A 14,485-nucleotide genomic window follows, 5' to 3' on the forward strand; every position below is an offset into this window, starting at 1 on the left:
AATTTGTGGTGTGTGAATTATTATTTATAGATTAGTAGGTTCAATTATTTTAAGATTAATTTGTTTACGGCAATTGGATATAAAACTTTTAGTTGCATATTCTTCAGTTGTTCATATAGGCTTATTAGTTAGTAGGATATTAACATTTCATTTGGTGAGAATGAAAGGTTATTACATTTTAATAGTGGGGCATGGTTTATGTTCTTCTGGTTTATTTTATTCAGTTAATGTAAATTAAAAAGAAAGTAATAGACGTTTGATAGTAATTAATAAGGGGATATTAAATTATATACCTAAAATACGGTTGATGTGATATTTATTTTGTTCTTCAAATATAGCAAGCCCAATTTCATTGAATTTAGTTAGTGAAATTTTAATATTAATAGGATTAATTATATGAAGTAATTGTTTAATTATATTGTTATTATAGCCAACATGGGGAAATAAATTATTATATAAAAATTAAGGGTGGGAAATATATTGATTATTTAGTTTTAGTTATACATTGAATTCCTTTGAATTTAATATTTTTAAATTTGGATTTATTTTATTTAAATAGTTTATAATAAAAATTTTGAATTGTGAATTCAAAGAAATATGTATATATTTTTATTTATAAATCTTTTAATTAATTTAGGTTAATTATAATTATATTAAGTTTTTTATTATTTTTAATTAGAATATTCATGGAAATATTTAAGTTTATAATATTATTTGTGTGTGTGTGTGTGTGTGTGTGTGTGTGTGTGTGTGAATGGGTGATTAATAATTTAGTTTCTACAAAATTTAGTTATTTATTATATTTGGATTGAATTGGGTTTATATATATTAGAATCGTTTTATTTATTTCAGGTTTTATTATACTTTATTCAGTGAATTATATAGAAATAGATATTTATTTACTTCGTTTTATTTATTTATTATTATTATTTATATTGTTTAGTAATTTATTATCAAAATAAAAATAGTTTAAATTCTGGAACTTTAACCATTTTAAACAATCGGGTGGGTGATGTAGGAATTTTAATATTAATTGGTATTAGTTCCATTTGTGGTTCTTGCCATTTATTATTATATAGGTTCAGATTTTTGTATTTGTTTATGTTGTTATTAGCAATCATTACTAAAAGAGCTCAGTTACCATTTCCTTCATGACTACCAGCCGCAATAACTGCTCCTACTCCTATTTCATCTTTAGTTCATTCTTCTACATTAGTTACAGCTTGCACATTACATATTTATCTAATCGCTTTAATAGTTTTTTTTAATAATAGTAATTTAATAATATATATATATATATTTATAATTTTTAGTTTTACAATATTTATATCTGGAATAATAGCTAATTTTGAGATGAATATTAAAAAAATTATTGCTTTATCAACTTTAAGTCAATTAGGATTTATAATAAGAATTTTAGAAATGGGTTATGTTGAATTGGGGTTTTATCATATATTAATTCATGCCTTTTTTTAAATCTTTAATATTTATATGTGTTGGAAGATTTATTCATATTAATATAAATTCTCAGGATTTACGAATATTAAGGGGTTTATTATAAATAAATCCAATAAAGTAAAATGCTTTAATTTTGTCTATCTTAAATTTATGTGGTTTTCCTTTTGTGTCAGGATTTTATTCAAAAGATTTAATTTTAGAATTTTATTTTATTAATAAGATGAGTGTTGTAGGGATTTTGTTTATATATTTAGCTACTATTTTTACTATGAGATATTCTATTCGAATTATTATAGTTTTAATTAGTAAAAATAAGAATATATTTATATATATACCAAAAATAAATTTTATATATATGTATGAAAATTTTTAATGACAATAATTATATTTTTGGAGATTCTATTTATTAGATTGATTAATAAGAATTCTTCTTTTTTAATAAGATTAGATAAACAATGATTAATTTATTCATTATTTATTGGTTATGTAATTTATTATAATTTAAATGAAATTAAGTATAAAATAAATAGAATATTATTTATTGTTAGAATATTTTATTTAAATATTTTTTATAAAATTATTTATGTTAATTAATTAGAAAAAATTTATACATATTTATATTGTGAAAAGTTTATTGAATTAATATTAGGTTTTAAAATGATGAATTTATATATTATTTATAAAAGTTTCGATTGGTAAATATTTGAAAAAATTATTTAAATTTAATTTTTTTTATAAAATCTTATGTAATTGTAATTTATTTAATAGTAGTTATAATAGATTATTTAAATACCTTAATTTACAGTATAATATTGAAAATATTAAGATAACTTTATTTTTTAAATAAATATAAATAAATTAAATTGATTTTATATTGAAAACATATTGTTTTATTTAAACTATATAAAAAGAAATATAAATGTATAATAACATTATATTTGGAATTAGAAGTTCTAATATTATATATTTCTTTAATTGGATATTAAACCAATAAAATTATTAACAATAACTTACGTCATATTTTGTTTCAATTAATATGTAAATATTCTAATTTAATTTTAAAATGCAATTTTAATAGTATTTATTTAATTAATGTCCTTATAATATATATGGATTTTAATCCCCAATGTTAAGTCGAAATTAAATGTAAATAATTTACTTTATATAATTAAGATAATCACTTAAAATAATTTGATAATCATTCACATCATAATCTAATAATTATTATAAAACGTATAAATATTAAAAAGATATGAATTGAAGAGGAGGGTAGATTTTCTAATCGATTAATAATAGGTAGAATTAAAATAATTTCAATATCAAAAACTAAAAATAATAATGTTATAATATAAAAATTAATAGAAAATGGTATACGGGACTCATTTATTGGGTCAAATCCACACTCAAATGGTGAAGATTCTTCACGATTTATTATTAATTTTATTGATATTAAAAAATTAAAAAAAAATTATAAATGGAATTAATGAAAAATTATAATAAATGTAATGCTTACTTAAATTATATATATTTTTATTAAAATTATTTAATTGGAAATTAATTGTATTAAATTATACTATATATATATATATGTAAATATAAGATGCAATATATTAAATTAGTATATTCATCAGTAAATTATAATATATAAAATTAATCAAATCACATCAGCACACCTCCCACCTCTTTATACACTGCGTTTCACTCTCTTGTCTTACGATGTTTCTAATACATTTTCTTTGCAATATGTAAACTTATTTTCTAATAAAATTTCGCTTTATGGGCATGTCTTGTATTTATTTCTAGTTATCTGAAACTGTCTCTTGAACTGTATAACGTACCTGATTGTACATTCATTTCAGATTGATCCTCTATAACTTGAGATATTATTTTATCGACGTTAATAATATTAAATCCTTTATCATTTCCATCACTTTTAATCACATTTTGTACATCGCACTCTACGTAGTGTGAAATGCACCTTGCGACATTATACATAGAACTTTGTGATTACGGTTTGTCCGCTATCATTCAAAGACGAATTACTTTTACCCACTTGTAGAAGCTGTTATTCGTTTTTATTCCGTTATTCGCGTTTGGTTACAGCATCTTCCTTGTATTTTAATGTGTTATCGTCGTAATTTTTTTATGATATATACAGTAGATCTATCAATGTTATATTTACGAGACAAGGACTTAATTGTTTAATTAATTGTTTCTCAAGCGTCTATTAATTTTAAATTTGTCATCATTACAAAGCACCACTCTTTTTCTCTTTTCGTTTAATTTGCGAGCAGACGTAATGTGAATATAGTTTCTAGTCGAATTACATAACATGAATAACTGAATTAAATCGTTACTTATCTTACATTCTACGCAGGAAGACTATGCTAGAATTTCTAAGTAAGATGCAAAAACTGTGTGTCGTATAAGCGTGACGCGAGCTAAGATATCTTTAAATTTGCAATTTTTCTTCGCCGAAATAATCCGCGCAGACGCACACAGTGTTTGCGCCCCGACATTGCCCCGGGACACCCGAGCGACTCAAATGAGTTGCGAGCTAAGGTATCAATAATTTCTCAATATTCCCACGCTGAAATAATCAGCGAAGACGCACACAGGGTGTGCGACCCGACATTGCGATGGAACGCTCGTGCGACTCAAATGAGACGCAAGCTACGATATCAATAATTGTCCAATATTCCTTCGCTGAAATAATCAGCGAAGACGCACATAGAGTGTGCGACCCGACTTGGGTCTGGATGCTCGTGCGACTCAAATGATTCTAGAGATAAGGTATCAATAATTTTGCAACTTTTCATTATACAGGAATAATCCGGCGAATTTCCGCCGCACTTCACGAAAACCAAAAAAATGCGATACCGTTTCTACGAGGAATACATTGCGACGTTGCCTCGATGAAAACTGAAGAACAAATAAAAATGCCAATCATGCACCTGGAAATCTAGTTCTAGAATTTTACGATTCCTTATCTGGAGATGTGTGTACCGTGCCGCGAAATTAACCGTACTTGCAAGGGGTGTTAAGGTCTAGTTACAGGAACCGGTCCCGACGGGTGAAATTCGCTATAGAGTATACAAATCTCCAGGTAAACATTTTTAAGCCAGATAAACATTTTTAATCCTGGTCATTATAAGTGCAATCTACGCGCTGCTTCAAATGCAGGAGGATACTTTCTAAAGAATTTTTCGATTCTTTACCTGGAGATGTGTGTACCGTGCCATGAAATGAATTCACCATCCATAATCGCTGCCCGGTGTCGCGGCGCGGCGGGGTGCTCTAGGGCCTAAGTACTGAAACTTTCTAAAGAATTTTACGATCCTTTACCTGGAGATGTCTGTACCGTGCCACGAAGTTAATTCACCATCCATAATCGATGCCCGGTGCCAGGAGTGGGGGGGGGGGGGGGGGGGGATTCTAGGGCCTAAGTGCGGATTATGGCATCGAACAGTGAATTTCGCGGTACGGTATATACATCTACAGGTAAAAAATCGTAAAATTCTTGAACTAAGATTCCAGGAGCATGATTGGAATTATTAGTTGTTCTCCAGTTTTCATCGAGTCAACGTCGCAATTTATTCCTCGTAGGAACGGTATCGCATCTTTTCGGATTTCGTGGAGTGCGGCGGAAATTCGAACGAAATAGTAAGAAGATTAAGGGAATAGGATCTCCGAAAATACGAGCAATTCGATTTATGAGAAAATTGCATTATAGTTTTTATCACGAGGGAGTTGTGGATTGCGAGGAAGCAAACCTCGAGTGGGTGGAAGCAGGCGGCTTAATGAACCTGCCAACGAGAGGAATCTAAAGGACATCAATCCGCACATCTTTCCCGATTACCGATGATTAATGAAGTGGCCAAAGTGTTTTGTGTCATTGATATAAAAATGAACTCCTTGTCGAGGATTAATTAAGTGGTCAGTGCTTGGTGGCAATGTTGTAAAAGTGTAATCCGTGCCGTTTCTATCTGAGGCCCCTCCGACCGCATCCCTTTCTCAGTAAGGCCATTGACCTGAGATCTATTGAACATTGTGCTAGGTCAGTGCATCGACGTCGTGAATTGTCATCGTCATTACCAAGCTGCAAATGTATCCTCATCGAAATGGGTAAGTTTACTATTATATTCTTTACAATACTTAAATAAACATGTCCCTCATGTTTATTGACGCGATTTATTATTGAATTGGTATTGCGAATCGTTCGTTTAGTTCTGTTTGGATATGAAATATTGTAACAAAAATATCTTTTGCGTGGATTTGACGGGATTTCTTATTGTTAATCGTATTATAATCTTATTGTTAATCTTCACTTCAGAATCGGCTGAATTAATAATTAAAACGACTGTCACGGTAAAATTACTTACAATTTCGACTCCGAAAAATTAGTAAATATTCTTCAGACCTTCTAAAGTAAAGCTGTACAGCGTTTTTCATAAAAATATCACTGTTACGTAGTAAACGAAATCCAAAAAGTTCCCCCTCCGTGACTTGTTCAATACGCGGCTCGAATCCGTCCCAACCTTCTGTCAAAGCTGCGGGCCCTCGAAGTTCGCACACTCGCCTCTAATTGGTCACTGTTTTACATTAATAACTAGTAAGCAAGGCCGCGGATCGTGTTTTTGCTAAGGAAAAAATTGCTTCAAATGACCTCAGGAACCTCTCATTTCTCGGAAATACGATAATTTTGGGACACCTTGTATATAACGAAAATTTATGAAATGCATTTTGTATATCTCGATAACTTATATGCATGTTGAAAATTTCATCGAAATCGGTCGACTTTGTTATGAGCTATAAACAATTAAAGATCGCAAAACTCGCAGTTTTGTCCCGATTTTGGACATTTTTGTCCAATAATTGTGAGAAAGTTGCTGTGCAACTATGACTGCTTTAACCGAAAATTTACGAAATGCATGTAACTTATCGAGATCTACAATACGTATTTTTCTAAATTTTCATTATAGACTTAGATAGAAACGTTAAAAAACGACAGTTTTTCAGTTTGTAACTTGTAGGTTTATTTTAAGCGCTCACCTCTTTCCACCTCTTTATACACTGCGTTTCACTCTCTTGTCTTACGATGTTTCTAATACATTTTCTTTGCAATATGTAAACTTATTTTCTAATAAAATTTCGCTTTATGGGCATGTCTTGTATTTATTTCTAGTTATCTGAAACTGTCTCTTGAACTGTATAACGTACCTGATTGTACATTCATTTCAGATTGATCCTCTATAACTTGAGATATTATTTTATCGACGTTAATAATATTAAATCCTTTATCATTTCCATCACTTTTAATCACATTTTGTACATCGCACTCTACGCAGTGTGAAATGCACCTTGCGACATTATACATAGACCTTTGTGATTACGGTTTGTCCGCTATCATTCAAAGACGAATTACTTTTACCCACTTGTAGAAGCTGTTATTCGTTTTTATTCCGTTATTCGCGTTTGGTTACAGCATCTTCCTTGTATTTTAATGTGTTATCCTCGTAATTTTTTTATGATATATACAGTAGATCTACCAATGTTATATTTACGAGACAAGGACTTAATTGCTTAATTAATTGTTTCTCAAGCGTCTATTAATTTTAAATTTGTCATCATTACAAAGCACCACTCTTTTTCTCATTTCGTTTAATTTGCGAGCAGACGTAATGTGAATATAGTTGCTAGTCGAATTACATAACGTGAATAACTGAATTAAATCGTTACTTATCTTACATTCTACGCAGGAAGACTATGCTAGAATTTCTAAGTAAGAAGCAAAAACTGTGTGTCGTATAAGCGTGACGCGAGCTAAGTTATCTTTAAATTTGCAATTTTTCTTCGCCGAAATAATCCGCGCAGACGCACGCAGTGTTTGCGCCCCGACATTGCCCCGGGACACCCGAGCGACTCAAATGAGTCGCGAGCTAAGGTATCAATAATTTCTCAATATTCCCACGCTGAAATAATCAGCGAAGACGCACACAGGGTGTGCGACCCGACATTGCGACGGAACGCTCGTGCGACTCAAATGAGACGCAAGCTAAGATATCAATAATTTTCCAATATTCCTTCGCTGAAATAATCAGCGAAGACGCACATGGAGTGTGCGACACGACTTGGGTCTGGATGCTCGTGCGACTCAAATGATTCTAGAGATAAGGTATCAATAATTTTGCAACTATTCATTATACAGGAATAATCCGGCGAATTTCCGCCGCACTTCACGAAAATCGAAAAGATGCGATACCGTTTCTACGAGGAATACATTGCGACGTTGACTCGATGAAAACTGAAGAACAAATAAAAATGCCAATCATGCACCTGGAAATCTAGTTCAAGAATTTTACGATTTCTTACCTGGAGATGTGTGTATCGTGCCACGAAGTTAATTCACCATTCTTAATCGATGCCCGGAGCCTCGGCGGGGGGGGGGATTCTAGGGCCTAAGTACGGATTACGGCATCGAACAGTGAATTTCGCGGAACGGTATATACATCATCAGGTAAGAAATCGTAAAATTCTTGAACTAAGTTTCCAGGAGCACGATTGGAATTATCATTTGTTCTCCAGTTTTCATCGAATCAACGTCGCAATGTATTCCTTGTAGGAACGGTATCACATCTTTTCGGCTTTCGTGGAGTACGGCGGAAATTCGCCGGATTATTCCTGTAATGAATAGTTGCAAAATTATTGATACCTTATCTCTAGACAATTTCAGATATCTTGAAATAAACACAAGACATGCCCATACAGCGATATTTCATTAGAAAATAAGCTTACATATTGCAAAGAAAATGTATTACAAACATCGTAATAAAAGAGAGTGAAACGCAGTTTATAAAGAGGTGGGATGTGTGCTGATGTGATTTGATTAATTTTATATATTATAATTTACTGATGAATATACTAATTTAATATATTGCATCTTATATTTACATATATAGTATAATTTAATACAATTAATTTCCAATTAAATAATTTTACTAAAAATATATATATAATTTAAGTAAGAATTTCATTTATAATTTTTTTTTAATTTTTTAATATCAATAAAATTAATAAAAAATCGTGAAGAATCTTCACCATTTGAGTGTGGATTTGACCCAATAAATGACTCCCGTATTCCATTTTCTATTAATTTTTATATTATAACATTATTATTTTTAGTTTTTGATATTGAAATTATTTTAATTCTACCTATTATTAATCTATTAGAAAATCTACCCTCCTCTTCAATTTATATCTTTTTAATATTTATACGTATTATAATAATTATTAGATTATGATGTGAATGATTATCAAATTATTTTAAGTGATTATCTTAATTATATAAAGTAAATTATTTACATTTAATTTCGACTTAACATTGGGGATTAAAATCCATATATATTATAAGGACATTAATTAAATAAATACTATTAAAATTGCATTTTAAAATTAAATTAAAATATTTACATATTAATTGAAACAAAATATGAGGTAAGTTATTATTAATAATTTTATTGGTTTAATATCCAATTAAAGAAATATATAATATTAGAACTTCTAATTCCAAATATACTGTTATTATATATTTATATTTCTTTTTCTATAGTTTAAATAAAACATTATATTTTCAATATAAAATCAATTTAATTTATTTATATTTATTTAAAAAATAAAAATTATCTTAATATTTTCAATATTATACTTTAAATTAAGCTATTTAAATAATCTATTATAACTACTATTAAATAAATTACAAAATAAAATATGATTTTATAAAAAAAATTAAATTTAAATAATTTTTTCAAATATTTACCAATCGAAACTTTTATAAATAATATATAAATTCATCATTTTATAACCTAATATTAATTCAATAAACTTTTCACAATATAAATATGTATAAATTTTTTCTAATTAATTAACATAAATAATTTTATAAAAAATATTTAAATAAAATATTCTAACAATAAATAATATTCTATTTATTTTATACTTAATTTCATTTAAATTATAATAAATTACATAACCAATAAATAATGAATAAATTAATCATTGTTTATCTAATCTTATTAAAAAAGAAGAATTCTTATTAATCAATCTAATAAATAGAATCTCCAAAAATATAATTATTATCATTAAAAATTTACATACATATATATAAAATTTATTTTTGGTATATATATAAATATATTCTTATTTTTACTAATTAAAACTATAATAATTCGAATAGAATATCTCATAGTAAAAGTAGTAGCTAAATATATAAACAAAACCCCTACAACACTCATCTTATTAATAAAATAAAATTCTAAAATTAAATCTTTTGAATAAAATCCTGACAAAAAAGGAAAACCACATAAATTTAAGATAGACAAAATTAAAGCAATTTACTTTATTGGATTTATTTATAATAAACCCCTTAATATTCGTAAATCCTGAGAATTTATATTAATATGAATAAATCTTCCAACACATATAAATATTAAAGATTTAAAAAAAGGCATGAATTAATATATGATAAAACCCCAATTCAACATAACCCATTTCTAAAATTCTTATTATAAATCCTAATTGACTTAAAGTTGATAAAGCAATAATTTTTTTAATATTCATCTCAAAATTAGCTATTATTCCAGATATAAATATTGTAAAACTAAAAATTATAAATATATATATTATTAAATTGCTATTATTAAAAAAAAACTATTAAAGCGATTAGATAAATATGTAATGTGCAAGCTGTAACTAATGTAGAAGAATGAACTAAAGATGAAATAGGAGTAGGAGCAGTTATTGCGGCTGGTAGTCATGAAGGAAATGGTAACTGAGCTCTTTTAGTAATGATTGCTAATAACAACATAAACAAATATAAAAATCTTAACCTATATAATAATAAATGGCAAGAACCACAAATGGAACTAATACCAATTAATATTAAAATTCCTACATCACCCACCCGATTGTTTAAAATGGTTAAAGTTCCAGAATTTAAACTATTTTTATTTTGATAATAAATTACTAAACAATATAAATAATAATAATAAATAAATAAAACGAAGTAAATAAATATCTATTTCTATATAATTCACTGAATAAAGTATAATAAAACCTGAAATAAATAAAACGATTCTAATATATATAAACCCAATTCAATCCAAATATAATAAATAACTAAATTTTGTAGAAACTAAATTATTAATCACCCATTCACAAACACACACACACACACACACACACACACACACACACACAAGTAATATTATAAATTTAAATATTTCCATGAATTTCCTAATTAAAAATAATAAAAAACTTAATATAAATATAATTAACCTAAATTAATTAAAACATTTATAATTAAAAATATATACATATTTCTTTGAATTCACAATTCAAAATTTTTATTATAAACTATTTAAAAAAAATAAATCCAAATTGAAAAATATTAAATTCAAAGGAATTCAATGTAAAACTAAAACTAAATAATCAATATATTTCCCACTCTTAATTTTTATATAATAATTTATTTCCCCATGTTGGCTATAATAACAATATAATTAAACAATTACTTCATATAATAAATCCTATTAATATTAAAATTTCACTAACTAAATTCAATGAAATTGGGCTTGCTATATTTGAAGAACAAAATAAATATCACATCAACCGTATTTTAGGTATATAATTTAATATCCCCTTATTAATTACTATCAAACGTCCATTACTTTCTTTATAATTTACATTAACTGAATAAAATAAACCAGAAGAACATAAACCATGCCTCACTATTAAAATATAATAACCTTTCATTCTCACCAAATGAAATGTTAATATCCTACTAACTAATATAAGCCTATATGAACAACTGAAGAATATGCAACTAAAAGTTTTATATCCAATTGCCGTAAACAAATTAATCTTAAAATAATTGAACCTACTAATCTATAAATAATAATTCACACACCACAAATTTCTAATTAAAAATCAAAAACTGTTAACATACGTAATATCCCATAAGTTCCTATTTTTAATAAAATTAAAGCCAAAATTATAGACCCAAACACTAACTATAATGTATAAACACTATAATTATAAACCCAATCATCCATGAAACATGAATAAAGGATTGTTAATTAAAAATGATATAAAAAATATATATAACATTTCATTAACATCATCTTCCAATCAAATAAATTCTAAAAATCTATTGATATAGTTATCATTCTATCATCAACTACAAATATAAAAATTAATAAAGGTAAAGAAAAATACAAAGTATAAAATATTATATAATAAGAAGCTTCTAACCGACTAATCCCATGCCCTCATTTTACAATTAAATAAAACATTAATAATAGTCTAATTTCAAACCTTAGATAAAAAAAATATAAATTTAATGAAAAAAAAATATTATTAACCTCATTAACAACATTAATAATAAAAGTATACAAATATTTAATTTTTCACAGTCTAGAAATAAAAAAATAATTCCAAAAATTCATAATCTTATAACAACTAAAACAAAAGAATATTCATGAAGCCCAAATGTAAAATACATAAAAGATTGATTACAAAAATAATTAAAACCAAATAACAATAAAAGCCTTAATAATACTAAAAACGTGACTATCGCATCCGCCGGCTCTCCGTCGCCAAGGGTTTTTTTCATCTGACCTGGCCTTCGCCAACGTTTCTCTTTTATTGCCTACCATAAATACAAAGTCTTAAAAACTACGGTCTCCTAAGCCTAACACTCCTCCTAGTCCTAAACGTACACACTAATTTACGATACTACATATATATATATATATTATAATAAATTAAATGATTATTTTGGCAGATCAAGTGCATTAAATTTAGAATTTGAATATGTAGTAAAATATTAAAAATAATAATATTAATAGTTAATTATTTGTTTAATTGTTTATTATTATTTTTATTATTATTGATAATATTAATTAGTATGGCATATTTAACTTTATTTGAACGAAAAGTTTTAAGATATATACAGAATCGTAAAGGTCACAATAAAGTAGGTATTTTAGGTATTTTACAGCCTTTTAGTGATGTTACTAAATTATTAACTAAGGAATTTTTTATTACCGAAAAAATTAATTTTTCTTATTATTTAATATAATACCTATATTAATATTAATTTTATCATTTATAATATGGTTTATTTTTCCTTTTTATATTAATTGATTTTCAATAAATTTAGGAATATTATTATTATTAAGTTTGTTGGGGGTTGATGTTTATCCTGTAATATTAATTGGGTGATCATCAAGATCTAATTATTCAATATTAGGTTCAATTCGTTCAATTGCTCAATCAATTTCTTATGAAGTTAGATTAATTTTAATTTTTTTTAATATAATTATAATAATTGAAAGATTTAATGTAGTTAGGTTTATTAAATATCAATTTATAATTAGATTTCTTATTTTTATATTTCCTATCTATTTAATTTTTTTTATAAGAATATTAATTGAATTAAATCGTACTCCTTTTGATTTAGTTGAAGGGGAATCAGAATTGGTTTCTGAATTTAATACTGAATATTATAGAAGTTTTTTTTTAAGATTAGTTAAATAATTAAAGTTAAAAGAAAATACTAATTTTAATTTACGAAATTAATGTTTTTTTAAAACTATTTAATTATTTCTAATTAATTTTGATGTTTTAACAAGATTTAATTTAATTATATTTTTTTAAACAGAGTTTCAATGTTATATAATTTTAAGGAAAGATTTTTCATATTATTAATTAGATTTGCATTTATTTTAATATATTTATTAATAATAAGGTTTATGATTGAATCAATTGAAGGGAATGATTATTTATTTATTTATTTATTAGTAATAGGTGTTTGTGAGAGAGTTTTGTGGGTATTACATTATTAATTAGATTGATTTATGAGAAAGGTAATCAAAGATTAAAAATTTTTAATTTAAGAATATTATGAAAATACAAAAATTAATAATAGTTTATTTAGGAAATTTTTTAGTATTATTAAGGCTTTTATTGTTATTTGGTTTTAATTATTTTTGTAATTATTCTTTTATGTATTTCACATTTGGGCTTCATGAATATTCTTTTGTTTTAGTTGTCATAAGATTATGAATTTTTGGAATTATTTTTTTATTTCTAGACTGTGAAAAATTAAATATTTGTATACTTTTATTATTAATGTTGTTAATGAGGTTAATAATATTTTTTTTTCATTAAATTTATATTTTTTTATCTAAGGTTTGAAATTAGACTATTATTAATGTTTTATTTAATTGTAAAATGAGGGCATGGGATTAGTCGGTTAGAAGCTTCTTATTATATAATATTTTATACTTTGTATTTTTCTTTACCTTTATTAATTTTTATATTTGTAGTTGATAATAGAATGATAACTATATCAATAGATTTTTAGAATTTATTTGATTGGAAGATGATGTTAATGAAATGTTATATATATTTTTTATATCATTTTTAATTAACATTCCTTTATTCATGTTTCATGGATGATTGGGTTTATGATTATAGTGTTTATATATTATAGTTAGTGTTTGGGTCTATAATTTTGGCTTTAATTTTATTAAAAATAGGAACTTATGGGATATTACGTATGTTAACAGTTTTTGATTTTTAATTAGAAATTTGTGGTGTGTGAATTATTATTTATAGATTAGTAGGTTCAATTATTTTAAGATTAATTTGTTTACGGCAATTGGATATAAAACTTTTAGTTGCATATTCTTCAGTTGTTCGTATAGGCTTATTAGTTAGTAGGATATTAACATTTCATTTGGTGAGAATGAAAGGTTATTACATTTTATTAGTGGGGCATGGTTTATGTTCTTCTGGTTTATTTTATTCAGTTAATGTAAATTATAAAGAAAGTAATAGACGTTTGATAGTAATTAATAAGGGGATATTAAATTATATACCTAAAATACGGTTGATGTGATATTTATTTTGTTCTTCAAATATAGCAAGCCCAATTTCATTGAATTTAGTTAGCGAAATTTTAATA

The 14,485-nt window shown here is 25.8% G+C and overlaps 1 protein-coding gene across 1 annotated transcript; it reads left to right on the forward strand.

Annotated features, from left to right (window-relative positions):
* Positions 1–5,579: 5,579 nt before the first annotated feature.
* Positions 5,580–13,053, forward strand: LOC143262690 (NADH-ubiquinone oxidoreductase chain 1-like). The gene is given in 3 exon segments (XM_076528240.1): positions 5,580–5,583; positions 12,363–12,574; positions 12,577–13,053. Coding segments are annotated over 3 exon segments (693 nt in total).
* Positions 13,054–14,485: the final 1,432 nt, after the last annotated feature.

Source organism: Megalopta genalis, unplaced genomic scaffold, assembly GCF_051020955.1.
Source record: "Megalopta genalis isolate 19385.01 unplaced genomic scaffold, iyMegGena1_principal scaffold0180, whole genome shotgun sequence".
Taxonomy (NCBI): domain Eukaryota; kingdom Metazoa; phylum Arthropoda; class Insecta; order Hymenoptera; family Halictidae; genus Megalopta; species Megalopta genalis.